The sequence below is a fragment of the Argopecten irradians genome, chromosome 2 (genome assembly GCF_041381155.1).
Source record: "Argopecten irradians isolate NY chromosome 2, Ai_NY, whole genome shotgun sequence".
Lineage (NCBI taxonomy): Eukaryota > Metazoa > Mollusca > Bivalvia > Pectinida > Pectinidae > Argopecten > Argopecten irradians.
The window spans coordinates 35846879-35871563 of NC_091135.1; the positions used below are offsets into that span (position 1 = coordinate 35846879).

At 35.5% G+C, this 24685-nt stretch overlaps 1 protein-coding gene across 2 annotated transcripts in view; it reads left to right on the top strand.

Annotated features, from left to right (window-relative positions):
* LOC138315312 (A disintegrin and metalloproteinase with thrombospondin motifs 18-like) overlaps positions 1-24685 on the top strand; it is a 50270-nt gene that overhangs the window by 17929 nt on the left and 7656 nt on the right. For both annotated transcript variants that reach the window (XM_069256229.1, XM_069256228.1), the window contains exons 2-13: positions 7223-7295; positions 14706-15085; positions 17141-17297; positions 17755-17969; positions 18264-18347; positions 18645-18804; positions 19467-19572; positions 19821-19958; positions 20317-20470; positions 21021-21137; positions 21452-21600; positions 24216-24279. In XM_069256229.1, the coding sequence (XP_069112330.1) occupies positions 7223-7295; positions 14706-15085; positions 17141-17297; positions 17755-17969; positions 18264-18347; positions 18645-18804; positions 19467-19572; positions 19821-19958; positions 20317-20470; positions 21021-21137; positions 21452-21600; positions 24216-24279 (1797 nt within the window). The remainder of the gene's footprint in view (positions 1-7222; positions 7296-14705; positions 15086-17140; positions 17298-17754; positions 17970-18263; positions 18348-18644; positions 18805-19466; positions 19573-19820; positions 19959-20316; positions 20471-21020; positions 21138-21451; positions 21601-24215; positions 24280-24685) is intronic.

The window sequence follows — 24685 nt, forward strand, 5'->3', positions numbered from 1 at the left end:
TAGTTTCTGCAATATGTAAACGTAGGTACAGCTCTTTTTCTAGGCGGTCGCGTGAACAAATGAAAAAAGACAATGATATGGACAGGGTACGTTGTTTCCGTCACATAGATTTTTGTTTCCGTGACGTAGATTTACATTACACCATATGTCTAGTAATTAGCGTTGTTGTCAGAAAACGTCGATATGTAGAAAATACGTTGCGCATTTTATTTTGGAATTCCAACATACCTACGTATTTGATCATATATTTTTTTATCAAAAGCTAATGTTATTTTATCTTCTTAGTTGTGAACAAGTTTCTGTGGTGAGTGCGAGTATTATCGGAAACTGTGGTAGGCAGTATCCTCCTCTGAGGTATCTGTTTGATGTTGCATCCTCAACTTTATTTTATTCACAATTGCTTAACAATCGATTCACATCTATGGATATGGACTCTAATTATCGATAAGAGGTTGCTTTAAAAAAACTATAACGCTTCTTGTGTGTGTATGGTATCATAGCTGATATTATAGCAAACGTTCATAATGCTGTATAATGCAACTCATATTACAGTCTAACCTTATCGTTGAAATTGAAAAAGTGACGAAGTGTTGGAGTTACAAAAATAAAAATTTTACATCGATAAAACATGCTGTTACACTTGACTACCATATTTTGAAATTATTATAATGATAACTGTTTTTCCAAGAAAAACGTGAGGTGAATCGTAATTAATTTATAAAGGAAATTATAAATTTTGGGTATACCCTAACTCAAAGGGACACCACTACCTTCCTGCATGCTGTTATTGGGGGTCGCACACACTCTAGGGCGAGGCTTATACCCCGTTAATTACTACCTTTAGCATATTGTGTGTTTGGTTTACGCTGAATGTTGTTTATCGCTGTACATTTTGCCTATCCGGTATCAAACTCTGACTATCGGATTTCTAACAAGGACGGTAGCATGAACAACACCGAAACAGTAATTACATATTTTGACTGACTTCCATGCGACATTGATAACGTGGATGGACGCGTGTAGACGTGATAGTCAGTTCGGTGACATATTGATCGACTACTCAACATTTTACGTACTCTTTACATTGTCTAACACACCTTGGATGGGCGGGGGGTACTCAAAAATATCATCACTGAAGTCAAGTGCCTATAAACTACCGGATTGTCTCGTTTGTGTGGTAAGCACACTCATTTCTCGTTGATGGTCCTGTTGACACTGTTTGGAGTATGAAACAGATGAATCCCATGAACAAGCAATTGGTGTAAACATAATATGTCCCACCTTTCTACATTGCATCTAAAGAGAATGGCTGGTATTGCTAATAATACTTTCTACCCATCCTCTCGTTACATCATATGTACCGGTACTTAACATATGTGCAAAGTAGTATAGCTACGGAATTACATAATTTGACGAAGATAATTGTAGCATAGCCTTGAGGTGCATTTAATGATAAGCTGTAATTCTCATGGTCTGGATAAAAAATCTTGTTGAAATTGAAATATATCTGTTATAATTTGAAAACAGCTGGTTTAAGCTGTGATTTACCGAGTACAAGCCAAGCACATATATCACCTAGTACAAGACATATATTTATGTAAAACTATTCACCTAACATAACAATATAAGGCAAGTGATACATATTTTGCAAAAAGGAAATGACGTCATAATTTAAATTTGAATTAATGAATTTTGAGATAAAATCACATCTTTTCAGTATATTATTCATACTTCCTAGATGGCCATTCATATCGCCCCATTCAGTGTATGACCCAAATGTAACCGCAGCCTTAACTCGATGAGATGTCTCACACCACTCCCAGGCACCATGGACGCCTTTATTTACTTCTAATTGAATAGCATAGCAGAAGTTGAGTATAATTCTTCCAATATCATAGTGCATTATGTATATTTTATCGTTTTTTCCCTTCGCTTATTTACTTCGGTGACTTCCGTGAAGTGCATATTCCTTATATATGTTAATAGAGGGCATGTATCTCCTACTCACTTCTATCAAGCAGACGGGTTTACTTAAACCTTATAGCGATTGAATATTTAGGACTCCACATTAAAGTCCGTGACAGTTAGCATGGTACCATATGTAGACCACCTTGAAGAGCCGAACGCGAGTTGTAATCTTGTTGGTGATGTAGATTTGGTTCCATCATTTTCATTGTTCGATTAACTTCCCTTCAGATAGTTATAATGATCACTGGCTGTTCCAATTGCATTGCCATGAAAGTCGAATGATTTGAAATATAACGATTCTCTCCAGTCAAAAATAATGTTAATTACTACATTGAGATCGCCTCAGGTTCGGTTTTAGGTTGAGCATCCGCTTCTTTAAGAAATGTTCGTTTCTCCGGTTCTGCAGGTACGGCTTAGAATTGTACCTGCTGTCCCAATTGCATGATTGTAAAAGGATATTATCTTTTTCCTTCCTAACGTCTCCCTTGACACCACCTCACTTTTGGCCTTCTGTTGAGAATTCACCCCTGTGAGATAAGCTCTGGGTTCTGTCCCTTGGCTTAGACACACCGACATAATAAAAGTGGTAGTTTCTGATCCTGCTTAGCGCTCGACATACAGGGATTATTACGACTGGTTCGCCCGTTGTCAGTATACTGTAAATCATTGCTCTGTTCAGTGATCAAGACATAGTTGAGACTGCAGACATTGTCACTGCTTCAACTGCTAAGCGTGCAGCATGCATTCAGAGATGAACGTTTTGGTTAGTTCATTCAAATTTAAACGTGATGCTATTGATACATTTACATCCTGCTCGGTGTATCGTTGACCGTACATTTCAGTAAGATAACACTATAAAGCGGAGAAATAACTCGTATCTCAAGAGGATATAGCACGTACACACATTCAGTCACTGCATGCATGCATGCCGCTTATTATGGAAAAGGGTGAATTTATTTTATCTTAGTTGTTTGAATGGGGATTAAGCAGCACAAACCAAACAAAACTAATACAAATGAGTTTATTTGTTCACGGATTCAGTCACAGATAATAGTTACCTACACATCTATAAAACCAAGTATATGTCAGATTGCTCTTGTATATGTGTTAGATGAGTCAGAATGTGTATCATTAGGTCTCTGGTGTTGGCCCCTGTCGTGCTATTAAGGAATTAATGCGATTGTGGTGTCACTGCTATATTGTACAGGTAACCACATAACACCTGTACAAAATCTACATTTCAGGTGAAAAAATCTCAGCTGTCCATTTCTCATTTGTGACCCATAGCAAGCGATTAGTTTTATAGGCATGCACTTTTCATAAGGTATTATAGAGGACTTAACTTTCAAATAATTAGATCGTTTCTTCAGCGCTCTGCAAAAGTATTCTTTTATTTCTTAAAAGATATCGTTATGCATGTGACATAAATATTTGTGACTATAAATGACAATTAAAAGTTTTGTTTCAAGAAATGTGTCATATCATGGTATATATTAATGTGTATCTATAATGTGTAGCGAAAACAAAACTTTCAGTTATCACGATTAACTGGTATTAATCACATTCATATTTGTTTATTGTTTCCGCGTTTAGTTGGTTTCCGTGTTTGGTTCCGTGTTATAGACGCGACGTTTTACTCCCGACAAGTGTTAACAGTGATTTCCGGTTGTCGTCAATATATTGTATCCTGACATTTCCTCAAAGCATTTAACATTAATGGTAGCTAAGTTTTCTCCTTTTATTGGATTTAAGAAGAAATTGCTTCAAAAAGAGCACCAGTTATCCTATATGGGATTGAGTAAAAATATCGCCACATGGGGGTAGGGGAGTTGACTTTTCAAGCAATTCATGATACAGATGTAATTATAAAACAAATTACTTCTGCAAGCAAACGAAAATAATAGGACGACATTGTCCTTCAACTAGCTAGATATTTAAATGAGATTCAACCATGTTACAACACAAAGATCAGAAGCTGAAATCTCTGTTTCAATTATGATTTTGACCATAACATAATAGCATTGCCTTCTTATGAAGTAGTTGGTATATATTGTGTCGCCGAAGACCCTTGCATGTTCAGAGCGAATTCGATTATACAAAGAAACCGATATCACAGACTAGATTTAATTATTTGTTTTACGATTTCGGCATGTATTCATTTGTTGGTGATAATTTAGTGTATGTTGTACCGTTATTGTTAGGCCCACGAATTAAAAATGGGCGATCAGTGCCAGATTTGCCAGAAAGCCGTCTAAGATATGGGCACGCAGTTTTGTTGATACTTATGATAATATACAATGTTCAGTTATTGCCAACGTGTTAAGTGCGCACCGCTGATAAGCTTTATTAGCTCTTGAGAACTACTTTAAAACAATACCAAATTGTCTCTATTTCGCTTATGGCACGTTTGGATAGATATGCACAGAAAAATGGCGTGAATGGTCGGTGTAAAGTAGAGAAATAAGAACTACATCCAAGAAATAAAATTAGTATCCATAAAAAAATATATATGTCAGATAATATGTGTAAATCCAACATTTGTATTACTATAGTAATGCTCTAAGACAGCCATGTATGTGGGACGTACGGATTTCTTTATTTTATTTGGGGTGAATGCCTTTCTAGGAGTCAAGAAATTTGATCACAATCGTTTTTGTATTTTGAGTCATATATATGATATGAATTCGAAAGTGGTTAACTTTCGTTTGATTGTGCTGAAAATAGAAATTACATTAATTGAATTCAGAAAACAATATACCCAAGAACAATGTTCAACACTCGGTATATAATTCAGTGTGCATTTGTACATGTAAACCCCTAGATATCAAAGATATTAAAGCACTACACATCTACCTGTTATAACATTATACTGCCACTAAAATGTAATGTGTCAAACTTTAATATTATTTAACACATTATTTGATAAGCATATCAGATTAAACTCCTATTGAGAAAAATGGCACATGTCCCATTCGAACAGTGTCATTAAAATCTAAACCACCGTACTTGTTTCCTGAAGCTGCTGTGAAACACATCCTTGATTACGATCGCGCACGCGTAAAGGTGTATTTGAATTAGTTTGTTGATAGAAAACTTAAGATAAGAAATATTCTTTAATAGGAAACTACAGATTTCTATCTTTGGCTTCGGGGTTTAATTTAGATTTGTAAAAGCTTAAATGTACAGAAAAAAATAATTCTTTAGCGGTATATTATAATACATTGAGGTGAACATCGAACGTGTGAGGTGGGTCCTCTCATTTCTATGTATGCCCTGTGGGTACGACATAACAATTGTAGTTGCTGTCTCATTGCATATTCGAAGAGGGCCGCTTTAGGTTAGCTTTATCTTTTCTTATCTCATCAACTTTCATTTATCTAATTGTCTACTGTTACACCATCTCTCTTTTGACTTTTTGAGTTTACTCGCTACACACCGCATACATGGGAGGCAGTCCTTACATGACCCCGGCTGTTAATAGGACGTTAATCAAACAAACAAACAAACAAACATCCTACGAAGGATACTTTTGACTATATTCCGTTAACTTTGAAGTGTTGCAAACATACTGTTCCAAACTACTTAATGAAAATGCACGGACACTTCATACGATCAGATACAATTCTAACACCCTACTTGCAGGGCAGAGACAAGATAATGTAATGTCAATTGAATTTAGGCGATCGCCATTTACATTTTGGATGTTGTTAAATAAGAAAATGCTTACACTTCCGTAGCACAAGGTCCGGACATGTACTTAAACATTCATTGAATGTAAGCCTTAAAAATGATATCTGTTATCCCCATTACATTTCGGCAGTATATCTCACTATGACACAGTAAGATAGTCACTGTCTCCATAATACACTTGACGCTCACCATACGGCATGCATTCCCCACACAATGGAGGCCGTCCTGAAAGACCTCTTAGGCAAAAACAATATAGAAACAAAACAAAGCCACAATCTACTGTTCTAACGTATATTTTCCCATGTCTATACTGACAGTAAAGAGACATACTTTCGCTTTCTTTCATAATGGATTGCACTAATGAAAAAAAAAGTTATCCATGTAAATAAGTGTGTCAGTTACTCTAACCTTGAAGTGTACACGATTTATAAACTTTGATATCGATGGAAGAATTGCTATGGGAACATTTTGGAATTTGCACAATGCCAAATTTACGTTCTGCATATAAGTAAAGTGTTTACAAAATTTATCATAAAAGTGAAAATGAAAGTGATGCCCATTGTAACATTTGGATTCATTTTGCAAGACTATCATATACAACAAACATCATTGAATTAAAGAGAATCCTCACAATGCGAACACACCGCCATTTTTTGTTTAACTTTGACCTAGATTTATACTTTTGTAATCTGTATACACTAGTGCACCATGTTGACATGGAATGCCTACCGAAATGTAACATTACAATGTCTGCTAAGCGTTGACTTAAGATGGGTGGGTCTGTATCAGCAGGCGCCATGTTCACCCTTGTGACAAATTTACGACAAGAAAAAACAGTGAGTTTTTCGCTGGACTGATCAGGATTTCAGCGAGATAGCGTTCCAAAATTCCAGAACGATGCAATCTGGGATGTATTATAGCGCAATGAATTGTCGGCTATGGTTTATCTGAGTTAGTTCTAGATGTTTAAAGACAATGATATATGAAAATTAAAAAAAGAAGGACTGATGGATGAAAATCTCTGACAGAAGTTTAGGAACGTTTCGTTGGATTATCTATATCGTGTAAGCTACAACCATAGAAAGTTGCCCGTTGTTTCCTATCGTTAGGAAAACTGTCATTCCTAAAAAGTTCACCGACCGATGCCCAGTGCATTGCAAATACACGTCCTGGGCCTAAGACTCAGATATAAAGAAGGAGAAGCAAAACATTTCAAAGGACACAAATAAAGCGCACAATTAAAAATTTCTCTTTGTCAAATAAAGATAATAAACTAGATGATTCTGGTTTAAAAACCATGGACACTCAGGGAAATATTAAAAACTGTATTAAGATTCAGACAATTTTAACATGCATTATTTCCTTTTACGTTGATATAGTACATGCAGACAAATTACAAAATTACAGAGGGGGGATTCCATGTTAATTTTGTTAAATTTCTCGCAGGTAAAATGTTATTGTCCTAATTTCTCAGTCCATTTCTATAAAGAAACAATTTGATATATGTGTATGATTTGTTCACGTTAATATCTGAATATATGGAAGATTTTTTATTGATTGACAGGTTGTGATGTCCATATGGTGTGAACGATTGGATGACAAAATATACATTGATACGCAACATTCCAGATCAGAAGGTAAGCTTTGTCTCTGCTAAAATCATACTTCTTATTTAGAATGAAACTAAAATATATGGTTAATCACATAGGACCCTTGTCATTCATTTCATAGGACTGAACCTTTATGTAAAGAATGGTGCGATCAGACGACCGAACACCAGGTAGATTTGTAAGTCTTTGTTTCATTGTTTCAAAATCAAATCTCCAAATCAACACAATGGGCGTGCTCTGTTACTATCATATATATATATGATGAGTTAAATTTATACTATAAGCAACCGATCATCATGCTTTAATGGACAAATAAATCCAACCAATCAGTGTTGTGTTTTAAAAACGTACATGATTGTTTCAATGAACATTGAACAAACAGGAAGGACTATACTGTATATTTGACTTTATTCATGTGGAATTCGCTATAAGTTCATTTCCATGAACTTCCATATCCTCGAATAAAATTGAAAATTGACAAGTAAGATTAATATGTATAGAATGTTACTGCAAGGAATTGACATCATTTATCTACGCGAACAAGTATGAGATCGCGAAAGTTTCTACCAGTGAAAAGAAAGAACTGTACAGTATCTGATTTGAAAATAAAGAACTGTACAGTGTCTGATGTGAATATAAGGAACTGTACAGTATCTGATGTGAAAATAAAGAACTGAACAGTATCTGATGTGAAAATAAAGAACTGTACAGTATCTGATGTGAAAATAAAGAACTGTACAGTATCTGATGATGGCACGTAAACGCATCTCCATCCACTATAAACACGTGTGTACGTTGTAGCCTATTTCTGACGTACGGCACCAGGCATCAACCCATATCAAGCCTGTCATTAATAAGATCATACAAATACTTTCAGTGTTGTATCTACATTCGTCACATTTCAATACATAGTGCATTGTTATATCGAAACAGAAATATCCCATGGGAAAAAAATTAATGTCGTAAATGGCTGTGACATTTTAAAATATAGAATACGTGACGTCACGTTCAGTTTTGTTTTCGGAGAGAGATAGTTGTAGACAATCGGATTTTCATAATTCTTGCGCTTATAATTGAATAGTGATCTGGAAAGGCTCTTTAACACTTCTATCGTTATTCAAACTAATGTTTTAAATCACTTTATGGACTGCGATAGTGATTGATCTATGACATCTTCAAGATTAAAACGTAAAGATTGACACATTCGAGTGGACGAACAACGAACGGAAAACACTGGCGTTACGCCGTAACGCAATCTAGTAATATATTACACTCAGGTATTAACCCTCATTATCGTCAGCTTTCAAATAGAAATGAATGATATATCATTACGCTTGATAAATGAAGGGTTTACTTTCATTTATCTATAAGAGTTTTTTTCTGATGGTAGTACTAAGCCGTACTGGTATATATACGAAATTATGAATATATCGCCCCATGTGTTTATTGCCCATCATATGTTATTTTGAATGAGAAACTGGATCTTGCAGAGCGGCCATATACCCGTTTAACACCATGGACTAGTAATTTATTATGCTGTCGGTCCGTGAATAAGAAGCTGCAGCTTTAATAGCTCTGACAGACACAATAGAGTCTCCTCGAGATGACGTGGTGTAAGAAAATGAACATAAAAGGGAATGAACTTATAACATTGTCATATATTACGTGATTGTTATATTGTTGACTGTGTTGAATAGATAGATACTTCTTCTCGCTTTCGTTCTTATAAGACAACTTTTATTCTCGATTTCATCCTCCTTAATCATTTGATTCATTTGTCATGCACGTCGACTGTATGTTTTCTCTTACAACGGTATGACGTATTTGTATAGCACTTTCTCTTCTCTTTCACAATATCTTCCATAATGTTCCATATTTTATGTTATTGTGTATTATTAAAACATTAAAGAGCTCTGAGACGCACAACATACACGCAACACGCCGCATACATGCGAGGCCGTCCTTACATGACCATAGCTGTTAATAGTACGTTAATTAATCAAACAAACTTTTCTTTATTGGTGAAAGAGATTGCTTATATTTTGCGGTATCATCATTTCAAAACTATTGTGAAGATAACAGACTTTGTACATGTCTGGAATAAAATTTGTAGTCTTTGTTTTGTAAATTATGTAATAGTATATCCGTAAACTTTACATACATATATGTTCCATGCCATTCAATACAAAATAACACCAACGACTGTTTATAAAACGAGTTTGTATTGTAACGTTTTCTTCTACAGTAGTCTAATTATAAAAGCGAAGGCTGACCTATTGCCACTAGGTATCCGGATTCAGATGGCAGTGTGACCCAGCATGCTAGCTTGCTTGACCGTACTGACCATAAATAAACCGTGGTCAAATAAACACTTAACTATGACCTATCTTGAAACTTTCAGTTTTCCGGTTTTTTTGTTTTTTTTTTTTGTTTTTGTTTTTTTTGTCAATCTGGTTTGTTTTATTTTTGAAATGTCGTTCACATCATTATAACAATAAACAGATAGTAAACGTGAGCTGGTCAATTAAATATAACCTATCAATATCATCGTGTAGGTGTTAATGTGCTATGATAAGATAAATCTCTCATCTATGACTTTGATCAGCCTACAGAAATGTCCTGAGACGGAGCTAAACATTTACCTATTGTAGTCGAAGTGTGTAATTAATATGCGTGATCATGAAGACATGGGGGTAGGAAGCAAGGTTTTCCATAAAGAGCTCGACAGTTTATGATAGTTTCAGGTGGCTTCCGAATAATTTCCATTTGTAACAGTCTTATTTAAAATTCAGTATTTACGATAAAGTGAATTTCCTTACGCTTGTGCACGCCCGCCTCGATACTTATAGCCATTTCGTAAACGTACAATGGCATTCATTAAGGTTATGTTACTGTTTTTTCAGCATTGTTAATATTTTTTATGATCTTTAATAAAGCAAACTGAGTATTCGGACATGAGACAAGTTTCAAACACAAACATTAATTGACAAAAACATCTAGCGACAAAATATAAAAAGTTTGAAAGTTTAAATCAAATTTCTAGCTACAAGAAATGTTAGCTCGATCATTATCATACTTAGCATAGACTAATAGAATATTACATGGGCCTGTCAGATAAACAGGAATATCTCACACCACGTGAAATATTTTGCTGATCAACTCGATGCTTGCAGAGGGTTGACGGCCAAAGTCTTTCCCGAGGGTTGAGACTTCCCTGTCCACCTGACAGACCCATTGATTTTTTTCTCCCATACTTTAACGTCGGAATGCTTCAAAATTCATGGCGTCGCTGACAATAGTCCTGGCATGTAATGATGACGTCACGTCATTGTCTAGCTCGTGTGACCTATCTTTTCCCTATCCCGGTAAAGACATAGTTATATTTTCCCTAGCAATCGCGGGATAATCCTGTAAAGTATGGGATAATAATAGAATCTTTCAAATGAACTGAGATATCTCAACCCGAGTGAAAGATTTTGTCTATTTAACCCAAGGCTTGCCGTGGGTTGATGGTTAAAATCTTTCATGAGGGCTGAGAAATCCCTGTCTACCTGACTAGCCCATGGAAGATTCTTTTTCCCATACTTAAACGAGAAATTGTGAAAATTCAGTCGACATGAACGTCACTGTGCGTAAAAATGGTGGTCACCGCATGTATTGATGACGTCACAGTCTAGCGCGTGTGAGCTGTCTTTTGCCTAAGGCCTTACCCCGGTAAAAGACAGAGTTATCTTTTCTCTTGCAACCGCATGATAACCCTGTCAAGTATGGGAGAAATGTTGGAAACCCCCGCCTTCATTTGATAATGATAAAAATAATGACATACAATAAAAATCTGGTTTTCACTCACCATCTAAACCTGGCACGTCCTTAAACTTAAGGATGGTAATAGGACGTTAAACTAACCAAACCATGGTATAAAGACATGGATCAGTTTGCCTACCTTATACGTAATATAGAAAACTACACAGTTGGTACATGTAGTATCTATGTCTAAAACACATCAATTATGTGTACACAAGAACATTTAAACAACTTATTTGTGAATGAATCCAATAGATGAATGATAGTTATTTAGTGGTTTACATAACTTCACAAATGTAACCTTTTAATGAAGCTCAAAGAGAGCAGTGCCTTCACGTACAAAAGCCTCAGTCATATATATGGTAAACAGTCTAGCCCATACGCGCCCTTTGATCGTTGCCGAATTGAAAATACAATTTATTTTATTCATTACGACGATTACAGATTGTTGAATAGAGTTTTACAGCGATACACTCTGCATCTTGTGTGGTTTTAGAACCAGGTCACACAGTTGATTTGCATTAAGTGGTATAGTGCTAACACAAGATCAAACAGATTTCACCTGCCGAGAGTCTACCGGCCTATACCTGTATATACACACAATAGGTCATAACAAATCTTGTTTCACATTCAACGTCAATCCTATATTCAAGCTGAGCGCTTCTGTTTGTTAAGTCTATAAAATAAGTCTGTTCTTTTTTCACCTTTTATTAAAATAAATATTTAATCATGTTGGTAATGGAAGGATTATTTACTAGTACAAAGTCAGAGTTTAGCGAGTTCGAATGACCAATTTCCAGAGATCAGTAACCGGGTATAGTGTATCACAAGTAACATATACTCCTATTAAGATGTAGCAGACGGAAAGAAATATAATCACCAGATAAGAGATTCGAACCCTCCATTCCATTACTTAAGGCCTCTGGCCATTTCACATACCACTTACTAGATTGCATACAGGGAAAGTCATACATAAATTAGTTTATCTATGTTCAACAACATGAAACGATCAACCGACATACAAATGATTAAAGTTTCTTCGGAAACTGATAATAGAGACCTTCTATTATTTTGGATAAGGGTCCCACGGAGGCCTTTTCCGAACGTGTCTTTGGCTGAAGCAAAAAGTCAGGTTTATGATAAATTTGCGCAACTACCAAATTAGCTCTGTATATAAGTATATATAGATAATTAAATCTTATTTTAGCGAGTCATCGTTGACGCTATGGCTCTAAAATAAAATACCACTTAAGTTTGTACGTTTACAGTATATATAGACCATTTATTAGCTTTACTTAAGCTAGTATAAATGTGAACAGATCTACGGTCAGATGGTTTGTGAGCTCATATTGGACAACGAACACTTACAGCTACCCATCCTTAGCTTATAATGTCCACAAACAGTATGTTCAAAGATGCAATAAAGAGATCGCTTCAGTAGTTTTCAGGTTTATAGGGATTGAGAGGATAGGTAGTTTCTAAACGTAAAATTCAATGTAGACGATTTTGATATTTGATCACGAAGTTGTATATCAGACATTCTCTACAAAAAAGGAGAATAGTCCATTATTTCTTTTAGATATTGTTGGTCTCCGAGGGACAATCTCTTCTTTCTTTTTAAAGCGATCTCGCGGAACGTTTTGTGGACACCCTGCATCTTTAAATGAAGTGTGGTTAGTTACTGCTGTTATTGTCCCCGATAAAAAGACGATCTAGCGAGAACTTAGCGATACAATTTAACGATACGTGACTTAATGGCAGTTCTCCTCCCTACTTCTTCCGAGTCGATGGTTCCCGTCATTGACAAGAAGCTCCGACTACCATTAATTGTGATATTCGTTTTCTCAATGAGTATATGATTCTTTTAGTTGGCCATTATGAAAGCGTTCCCACACTATTGGTGAATGAAATTATATTGAAACTTGCTAGCAAACATATATGTTTGTACCCAAAGACATGAACGGCCACAAATTGAACTAATGTTTCTATTAGTCTTATATGTCGGTCGGTATATATACAGTTCCATCCATACATTCTTGAATCATAGCTTGGCGCAAGGTGCATTACATGAAGTACGTTCAATTAAATAATCGATAAAAGTTTCATGTTTTATTAAAACATTGCCAATGATAAAATGTGTATTTTGTATTTTCCGTCCATATATTTCTCTAAATGACATTGTTTTAAGTAAGGAACTTGTCTTTTTTCTTCCTAAATTACTTTCTGCTTTCTAACATCCCAATTGACCCCGCCTAACTTTTGGCCTTGAATTGCGCGTTAGTGCATGTGGAAAAGTATCTCGGGTCTGTCCTCTGGCCGAGACACACCAATGTAGAGCTCAACAGTAAGAGAGTGGAACGACTAGTTTTCCTATCATCAGTATAATGTCACCGAATAACGTTTGGGATTCAGTGTCTGAGGCGATATGAGGTCAAGGGTTCCACAATTACAAGGAGACAACACGACACATTCAATACATCGCTTACAAGGAGGTCATCCTTAAATGACACTACCTGTTGATAAGACATTACCTATAATACATCAAATCAAACGTATCCATTACATAGAGCTGAATGCAGTACCTAGCGTATTTTGTTGAATAATACTATTGTTTAAAGTAATGCGTTGCCAGTATAACGTTACTCGGTATGATTTGTCTTTTGCACCGTTAAGGTTATTAAAAATGGATGAGGTATTGCTCTTACAAGGAGACACAACACAAGAGTTTTGCAGTCACCTAAAACGCACACAATGCACCATACGAAACACATATCATACAGGGTAGACTGTTCTGAATTGGCCTTAGCTGACGACGTTGTTTTATGGTTTTAAGAAGCAACTTCAAAAAGGAAATAAAAATATTTAAAACACACTGTTGTGTAATATAAATTTGCGTAACAAACCCCGCTTTACTCCTATTCCCGTAAGATGTTGACTTAGGGTGACTGCAATTAGGTGCAATAACAATTAAAATATGTTAACGAAAAGGTGCTATCCTTACGTGAAATTTGTAAAAAGTAACCTAATACACACATAAAAAATCCACTAAATCTAAGAGTAGACATACATTTTGGCCGTCATTTTCGGTTTAGACAATCATTTGTTATTGTCTCTGAGGTATATTAGTGTCCAGTTTCCATGACAATTAGAGCTTAGTAGATGGCATTTCACATTATCCTACCCGGCCATGAATAAGTCTAAACTACCACCAGAGGACGGTAAACGCCTCCTGGTTTTTGTCCCCTGTATAGCTCTGGTCGGGTTTCTATATACCACACATGTTGAACGTGTTTTTATCAAAAAAAATAAATTACATTATTGTGTATGTGTGTCAACACCAGGTATGTTATACTGTTGTGTTGTTGCGTTAAAGGGCCCAATGTATTATTATGAACTTTAAAGAGATATTTACAATAAAAACACAACTTCGAATGATTGGTTGATGGTGCATAACGTTATAATAATAGCTAAAATCATTTATGGGTGGCGAAGCTATTAATTATTTTCATAATTACAAATTAAACATTAAAAATATAGTCTTTTTTCTCTTAAGTAATTTATAACTAGATAATCTGTGTATGATACTAATAGGATTATGGCTATACTAACTGACATTTTTTGGTTATTTTTCAGACTTTGATATAACCATTCCAAACTTTTATGACCAAGAAGGACACCATGTCTCCCATGATCAGTTACAACATCGTTTCCATAAAAATCAATTTCATTACCATGACAATAGAAAAAGAAGAGATACCTCACATCAAAATGTTAGCGTTTTACAGGCGGAAATATCCGGATTTGGAAAGAATTTTCAGATAAAATTATGGCAGAATCAACAACTGTTAGCCCCTGGGTTTAAAGTGTATAGGCGAGGGCACCAACGAAATGAAGGAATGCAAGAAGATCAGGCAGAAACCAGTCGAGCGTGGTCACAATCTCAGTGTCAGTATACCGGAAGTGTGACGTCACACAATGGAGCCCCAGCCTCGATTTCACTGTGCGATGGTGTTGTAAGTAAATAGTTAATAAACCTAGCGTTAAATTCTACATTAAAGTTTCTCAGGAAATCGAATTAAGTGATAACGATTAGTATATAGAAATAATGATATGGAAATTTTTTTGAAAAGGAACATTTCAACTCAACTTTTAAAATATATTATTTGAATAGTATGAAACAAAACATATGTGTCATTTTCTTCTTCTTAATGTACAGATATTATTAATAAGAAATAAACAAACAAAAAAATCCTATTAATTTATTTTATTGTTATATTTATGATGTTTTTGATGACGAATTAGCCCATTAGTAATTTATCAAAATAAAGATGTCATATAGGATTCTTTTAAAATGGCAATGGATACTGACATCACAGCTTTGTACCCCATCACCTTCTGTGAGTAGGACTACATTTAGAAAGTCATTTATAATATATCGCGTTGCTCGTCATATTTGTCAGATCAGTGGCGTGAGAGTCATACAATGCACCTGTTTGGACCATTGAAGCGTGTAAATAGGGGTAATCACTAACAATGATGGAGAGTTGATAGAATAGACAGATTAATCATGATCCGTCAGTCATCTCAATCACATAAAAATAAAAATATACATCCGCATTACATTTTTATTCATATTATGTTCTTCAGAGTCAGTTGAGACAACGTAGTATATGACATTATTGCAGCTGATTTTCTTTTATAAATGAAGCTTAGTTTTCATCAAATTTTTATCATTATCATGAACTTACATCCTAGAAAATGTGTTTGGCGTTCTTACTGCCAGTATACATAACGCAATTTGCAACGGCGAATTAACTTGGAAATGCAATCGCCGTCGATGAAGATGAAGGGTTGTGGTAACTCGGAAATCAAGGCTTCGTGATATATTGTTCGTTATGTTGAAATGTAGTTTAACTGTCTTTATTGTTTTTACTGCTTGTAAAGAGCGACAAACTGAAAACTCGTTAGTTGTTTGATTTAAAGTTCCACATGCGTTTTAATCTGATAAATATCGTTTACGTCTGACAAGACTTTTCATGTTGTAATATATCGCTAAAAGGTACAATAAACTTAATGTTTTTCTGTTACCTCAGAATTCCCTTTTATACATCCTAAATTTATTTATTATTAAATTTCGAGCAGAAATATTTTATCTGGACACTTTCCCTACTATTCACGGTGACAATGACTTCTGAAAACGACTATTTGAATTGCAAACTACAGTTGCTGCAACTCTACGTCCTCATTTCAGTGACAACCTTCCCATTATGCAATGATAAATGTTCGGTCATAACAAATGTACTAATGAGAGGTCAGAGGTCATACGACGTTCATACCTTAGAGCTGTTGCTGTGGCATATATCTATGGAACATCTGTGTCCCATCGCACATTTTTATAACCTGACGCAGTGAGATGAAGCATGAAAACGTTTCATTTTTAGTTTCAATTTATCGTCGTCTGCATTAGGATTAAAATGTTTGAAAAATACCGCTAGACAATTTCGGACGCTCTTTATCTGATTGAACCTTCACGGTTTTCGCGAATCTCGGGGTAAGATGTTTTTTGTTTGGGATATTCGATGGTTCTTTATCCACCATTTTACCATAACCAGAATCCCATAAGAATAGCATTAATTGGTCACGTTAATTATAAAACAGTAAAGAAGAAATTCGTATATATAAACAAAATCAGTAAAAATAAAGATTTTGATATATCCCAACTTAGCTAAGGATATCTCTGAATTATAGATATTTATAACTTTATTTGCGTTTGTATTCTCTCATCAGCCCTGTATCAATAAAATGTCCACTTCCTTTGCTAAACGGCTTTTTGATTTAAAAAATTGGAATGTAAAACGAGATAATGTAACACTCATAACTACCTTCTGAACAATTTACAAACAAATTGAAATGAATTAAATGGTAATTTTCATAACGCGTGTCTTATTATGTTTCTCATCGTCGTCCTAATTACCGCCCGTTAGCTGATTATCACTGCGCCAGAGGGCAAGCAGCGAAATTAATCTTCACAGTAACTTCCTATTGCTGACCTCATAATTTATTTCCAGAGCGGAGTAATACGAACAGCAGAGGAGGATTTCATCATAGAACCAATCAAACGACACCGAGTGCGCGGGAAGCAGGGTCAAGGCCGTCTGCATAAAATAACTAGACGTTCATCACGAGTGTCCAATCAAAATCAGTACTGCGTTAAACAGACCCGAGGTAGGGAAATATATGATGACGCGTTATTGTTCTGACGTTTAGTTATATATAACCACAAACATAGTTTGCCATAGGTTATTGAATAAATAACCACTTATTTAGAAAAATTCCAGATTATTCTATCTATGTGTTTAAAGCAGAACAACGTTTTAAGTAATTTAGCTGAAATAACAATTTGCCTAAAATTATTCAGAAATTATTGGTATTGGAGGGTTTATCAAATTTTGTCAAAATTTCTGCTATCTTATCTTTCAAGCAGAATAGTACCTGTTTAAAAGGATCTTGTCAATCACCATAGTGAAAGCATCCGTTATGAACAAGCTGGTTATACAGATGTATATGTGTATATCGTTAGTATTGCCGTATTGTAACTTAATATTGATACCTCTTAGTATCAAAAGTTCAACTGTTCCGGGATATCAACAGAATAACATAACGGGCCATATTTGTTATTTAGAAAGAACAGCTACATACAACGATAGAACCGGTACCATCAAAGAGACACAGCCACACACCATTGAAAAGAGATCGCCTTTCAAATTTCGCTTCCGGTCACCGCATCTGGCCCCGGAGGAGAAGACAGTGGAGACCCTGGTCGTGGTGGATAAGACTATGTATTATAAACACGGAGATGAAAATATTACAACATACACACTCACTCTGTTTAACATGGTGAGTAACGTTTACACTTCTTTTCGCATTTGATCTTGACCATTAAGACTTCTTCAACTCAAAAACATTACTTTGGATATGTCAAACCATGTTTATAATTTTATGTTACTAAGTATCTATCTTAATATGCCAGAAAGGACATGTTTGTTCTTGACCTTGCAAATGACAAAACAGGTATGATAAAACCTATGATTGGTTAATTTGCTTAACCTTGATATTCGTTACGGAATAGGCTTGATATTACTTCTATTAAAACTATGAACTACTAGTACATGAGATTATATGTTTTAATAGGTCGCTGATTTGTACAAAGATTCAAGTCTGGGTAACAAACTGGACATCGTTTTGGTCGGACTTATATTACTAGAAGGGGATGAGGTAGGTGTCCCAACTAAAGATTTATAAAAAGTTTATAAATATAGTGTCTATACAAGTCAATCTGCTTTAGACGAAAATTGAAAATATGTGTCATTAAGAATTATCTTATCTATAATATTACTGCGCATTTGAATCATCTAATCAAAACAAGCGTTATAAATGGTGATATCATATAACAAGTCAATGAAAAGTCTTCGTAAAGGCATAATAATGATTAATTGCCATAATAGCTTAACACACGTGATGAAGTGGTGATATATTGGTTTACAATAACCCAATTTATGTTTGGTTTCCCAGACTGGACTCGAAATCGGTTACCATGCCGATAAAACGTTGAATAGTTTTTGCGCGTGGCAGTCGGTCTTGGTGGGACCTAAAGGGAGACAGCATGACCACGCCATACTACTGACTGGCATGGATCTGTGCTCTTACAAAAACGCCCCATGCGACACCTTAGGTAAGGCACACACAGGCTTGGATCTATGATAGCAATGCATTTTACTTCACAGATTGTCTCCCTCTGATATTTTTGGGATACCTACATCAACAACAGAACACGTATAATGTATTATTGTGTACTTTGCCAATAAATTGGTCCTTCAAAGTATCCTTCAGTGAAATGGTAATGGTTCCACAGAGGAGAAACAATACTAACGTTCCGTAGTCTCCCAAAGAAGACAAAGCCTATCCCCAAGTCCCATGTTACTGGCATTGCGTAGACTATTAAACATGTGTATAAACTATTTCCTGAAACAAATGCGAACCATTTCCACAATATGAATACATAAATCCAAGGTATAATGCAACACAATACGCACTTTCGACTCGAATGGCAGATACTATGTGCATTTCCATATGGGTCGCTTTAGGTCTCATTCTACCATGTAGAAAGGGAAGTAACTCTAATATTACAATATAATTTATCAAATTTATCAAAAAAGGAGGCAAGAGGATAATTAATAATGTTTTCATTTGAAATATAAAAAGTGGTTTTTTTTATCTAGATAGTATCATTATAGATACATGTAATGTAAGGCAGTTACCAACTGACAATATAAGTATGGTTTTATTCTATGTAAAGAGAACAACTGTGGGAACAAAATCAAAATTACTTTGCAGGTTTTGCGCCGATAGAAGGGATGTGTAACCGCATCAGAAGCTGTACTATAAACGAAGATACCGGCCTCTCCACAGCTTTCACTATCGCTCACGAGATGGGACACAAGTGAGTACATTATAGAACAATTTTTTTTAAAAGTTTTTTTTTTGTACACAAATTAATACTTTTACTTTTCCTGTTCTTATATAAGATGTGATATATTAGTCTCAATGACGTCACTGACAACTGTTTTATTTGTTATAAACTTTGATGCACCCATATCCACTCATTATCTATGATATATTTATAGAAATAATGTCATTGGTATTGCTTGCTTATGTTATTTATTGATACATTCTTCACTTCCGTTTTAGTTTCGGAATGTTTCATGACGGAGAAGGGAACTACTGTACCCAGTCCGCCGGTACCATTATGTCTCCCACCCTGATGGGGAAAGATGGACTATTCCACTGGTCCATCTGTAGCAAGGCCTACCTAATGCGCTTCCTGAAGTAAGTAACCAGGAGAAGAGCCAGACAAGCAAAGAAACTATGGTAGTCATTTGCTGAAAACAGAAGCAGGAACTTTATTAGAATTTCAAATTCAGAAAACCCATGCGTTAGTAATAAAATATCTATGATTCGAATGTAATTTCAGAACAGAAATGTATTATTCAAACACTAAATAGGAAATTGCGAAAGCTGACATTCGTCCACAATCGATGCATCTCTTGGTTGTAAGTTCAAGATCGATCTGTCGATAGGTTCACAGAATTTTTTTTTTCCACCATCAGAACCTGGCATGTCCTTTAAGACATTGAAACAATAAACAAGACAAGTTATTCATTTGAGGAAACTTTATTTTCCCCAGCACTCCCCAGTCGAAATGTCTGTCAAATAAACCAAAACATGTAGCCGAGTTGACATTCCCAGATAAGCTTCCCGGACAACTCTACAATGCCGATGTACAGTGCAAGTGGCAGTTCGGAAAGCGGGCCAAACTATGTACCTACGACTTCGGAAAAGTAGGTATCCAAACATAGGATCTGATTTAAAGTCATCTGATATGTCACACACATCTGTTTTCTGATGTACATTAACCAAACATCATTGTATACCACTGTGTCTGTTGTTCATGGTGACATATGTTTAGAAAACTTATGTTTTAACTTTTCCTTTATTCGTTTATATTCTGTATTTTTACGATGCCTTTCATTGTATACAAGCGTACCTGCTGCATCCTTGGCATGATTGTAAAAGGCGCCTAAAAATAATTCTTTATTCTAAAATCTTGGAATGGAACAAAGAGATTACCAGTTTATACATTTTACAAATAAGGGCGTGTGCCTTTCATTGATCATTAATGTTTGTTGGACGTCTATCAAAATTTATTTGTTTTTATGAGGTTTTATATATTTTTGCTTGTTTTCGCGTCATACATTGACAATCTGTTTTTTGATCATACATTATGCACTGGTGTTTTTTTTTAAATATTATAATATGCATAAATACTTTGTACATTTTTGTTGTGATTTTTGTTCTTGTGATAATACACTAACGTGTTATATGAATCAGGAATCGACAGTCCGCCCTCAGGACATCTGCAAATCTCTGTGGTGCTACCGGGGGAAGAAACGTTGCGAGACCAAGTTCCTACCGGCGGCAGAAGGAACATCATGCGGTTCTGGTATGGTAGGTACGCAAATTTCTTCTTTCTCCCAAGAAATTAGATTGTATACGCGAAAAGGTGTATCAATATTAATAACCATGAATTGCAAAAAGATTTTTAAAAATGACATATTTAATTATCAATTTTTTTTAAATCAATAGGAAATTAAAAGGAAAATTTGAGATAATTTTATCGTGTGCATGTAAAGGATAAAGACCAATAGCTTGAGTGTGTCATTATGATTGATTTCAGTCCTGATAATGTATCGCTTTTTACGGTATTCAAATTTATTTGTTTTGTTTTGAACTATAAGATTTTTTTTGCCGTTTTTGTATAGTGGTGTCGACAGGGGGAATGCGTCAGGTTTGGTCAGAATGGTCCGGAGCCGATAGATGGACAATGGTCAGTTTGGGCGGAATGGTCAGACTGTTCCCGTTCGTGTGGGGGTGGAGTGACCGTCAGAGAAAGAGAATGTAACCAACCACTGTGAGTTTATCTTCATTTTCATGGTTTCTGGCTCGAATATTCGATACACCTTTCAGTGATTATTACTCTTAAATGTCATGACACGCTTTAACATGTCATTATCAATTCATTAACATGTATTTGTAAAGTTAAGAGAAGTATATATTGTACTCGAGAAGTATATATTGTACTCATGTTTGCAAGGAACACATTGCTTAGATATGTATGAATACGATATGCCTCTTGTTGAATTAGTATTCAATGTTCGTATTTAATACTTATTCGCTATTATTATTAGGTCACCTGAGACAAAGTCTCAAGTGACCTATTCTAATCGCCTTTTGTCCGGCGTCGTCCGTCGTGCGTCGTATGGCCGTAAACAATTTACATTTTCGACTTCTTCTCCAAAACTGCTGAAGCAATTTCAATGAAATTTTGCAAAAACCTTCTAAGGCATAAGGCCAATCAAAATTGTGAATTATATGGTCCCCCCAGAGAGCTATGGGAGGGCCAAAAGGGGTAAAATTGGCTTAGATTTCAAAAATCTTCTTCTCCACTCAAAGATGTGATGGAATTAAATACTCTTCATAGATAGAAAGGTCCTAAGGTCAATTACAAAAATTGTGAATAATATGACCCTGGGGTCTCAGGTTTCCCCCTGGGGAGGGGGTTAAGTTTACTATAGTTTATATAGGGAAAACACATTTTAGAGTATTATTTGATCATTTGTAATAGGAAATGAGTCAAATATTGTCAGAATTATCAGTATGAGATGGCCATGGAATCCTATTAACCAATTTTCCATGACTAACCCCCGGGGGCCTTAGGGGCGGGTCAAAATTGGTCAAATAGGCTATAACTTCAAAAATCTTCTTCTGAAATTCTGGAAATGGTAGAATCACATACTCTTCATAGATGGAAAGGTCTTGAGGTCCTTTACAAAAATTGTGAATTATATGACCCTGGGGTCTCACGTTTCCCCCTGGGGAGGGGGTCAAGTTTACTATAGTTTATAAAGGGAAAACACATTTATGAGCATTTTTTGCTCAATTTTCATAGGAAATGAGTCAAACTTGTTTAGAATTATTAGCCTGAGATAACATTTTAATATCATATCTAAATTGGTCCTGGTCAACCCCCTCGGAGCAGAGGGGCGGGGCCAAAAGGGGCAAATAGCCTAAAACTTTAAAAATCTTCTTCTTAAATACTGGAAATGGTAGAATCAAATACTTTTCATTTCATAGATGGAAAGGTCTTAGGTCCTTTACAAAAATTGTGAATTATATGACCCTGGGGTCTCATGTTTCCCCCTGGGGAGGGGGTCAAGTTTACTATAGTTTATTTAGGGAAAACACATTTATGAGCATTTTTTGCTAAATTTTCATAGGAAATGAGTTAAACTTGTTTAGAATTGTTAGCCTGAGATAACATTTTAATATCATATCTATATTGGTCCTGGTCAACCCCCTAGGGGCAAGGGGGGAGGGGGCCAAAAGGGGCAAATAGGCTAAAACTTTAAAAATCTTCTTCTTAAATTTTATTTCATAGAAGGACAGGTCTAAAGGTGTTTCATGAAAATTGAGAATTATATGACCCTAGGGTCTCGCGTTTCCCCCTGGGGAGGGGGTCAAGTTTACTATAGTTTATATAGGGAAAACACATTTATGAGCATTTTTTGCTCAATTTTCATAGGAAATGAGTCAAACTTGTTTAGAATTATTAGCCTGAGATAACATTATAATACCATATCTATATTGGTCCTGGTCAACCCCCTCGGGGCAGAGGGGCGGGGCCAAAAGGGGCAAATAGGCTAAAACTTTAAAAATCTTCTTCTTAAATACTGGAAATGGTAGAATCAAATACTTTTCATAGATGGACAGGTCTTAAGGTGAGTTATGAAAATTGTGAATTATATGACCCTTGGGTCTCAGGTTTCCCCCTGGGGAGGGGGTTACGTTTACTATAGTTTATATAGGGAAAACACATTTATGAGCATTATTTAGTCATTATAATAGGAAATAAGTCAATGGTAGTCAGAATAATTATCTCTATGTGATGGCCATTGAATCTTATTAACAGATTTTCCATGACTGATCACCAGGGGCCTAAGGGGCGGGGCCAAAACAGGTCAAATAGGCTAAAACTTCAAAAATCTTCTTCTGAAATATTGGAACTGGTAGAATCAAATACTCTGCATAGATGGAAAGGTCTTAAAGTCCTTTACGAAAATTGTGAATTATATGACTCTTGGGTCTCATGTTCCCCCCTGGGGAGGGGGTCAAGTTTACTTTAGTTTATATAGGAAAAACACATTTATGAACATTATTTGCCTATTTTTCATAGGAAATTAGTCAAACTGGGTTAGAATTATTAGCCTGAGATAGCATTTTAGCATTATATCCATATTGGTCCTGGCCGACCCCCAGGGGCCAGATGGATGGGGCCAAAAGGGGGTCAAAATGGATACTATTTCAAAAATCTTTCTTCTGAATTCACAGATTTGATGGAACCAAATAATCTTCATAGATTAAAAAGTCAAATTTATAAAATCACTGACTGACCTCAAGGGTCTGATAAGCCAATATATAGTGTTTATATGCATGTCTTTGTTTCACTCTTGTTTTTTTTGTTTATAGTCCACAGTATGGAGGTCGGCCCTGCAGAGGAGAAGAACGAGTTTTCAAAATGTGTCAAATGGAGGTAGGTGTACCAAAATGAAATATTTGTTATCTTTGGCAACGGTCAAGAGAACTGTGGGTTCATATTTGTTCCAAATGACGTGAAATGAAAACTTCGAATCATATAGATCCTTTAAGTTACCGAAAACAAAATCAACACATAATCTGCAGCAATAGTAAAGTCTTCTGCTTAGCGCTCAGTACGTTCTTAAATTGGACAACTGGGAAATATAGTGTATAGTATAACAGTACCGGCGTTGGTATGTTGATATGTATGCAGCAATGTGATTCAACAAGGTAGTACTAGAAAACTAACGTTATTATTTTTTTGAGGAGGACAATAACATGCTGTAAATTTATATTTTTCCGTCTCGACCAAACTTTCAGGGCGATTTTAATTTCACGATTTAGACTTTATATACAGTTTT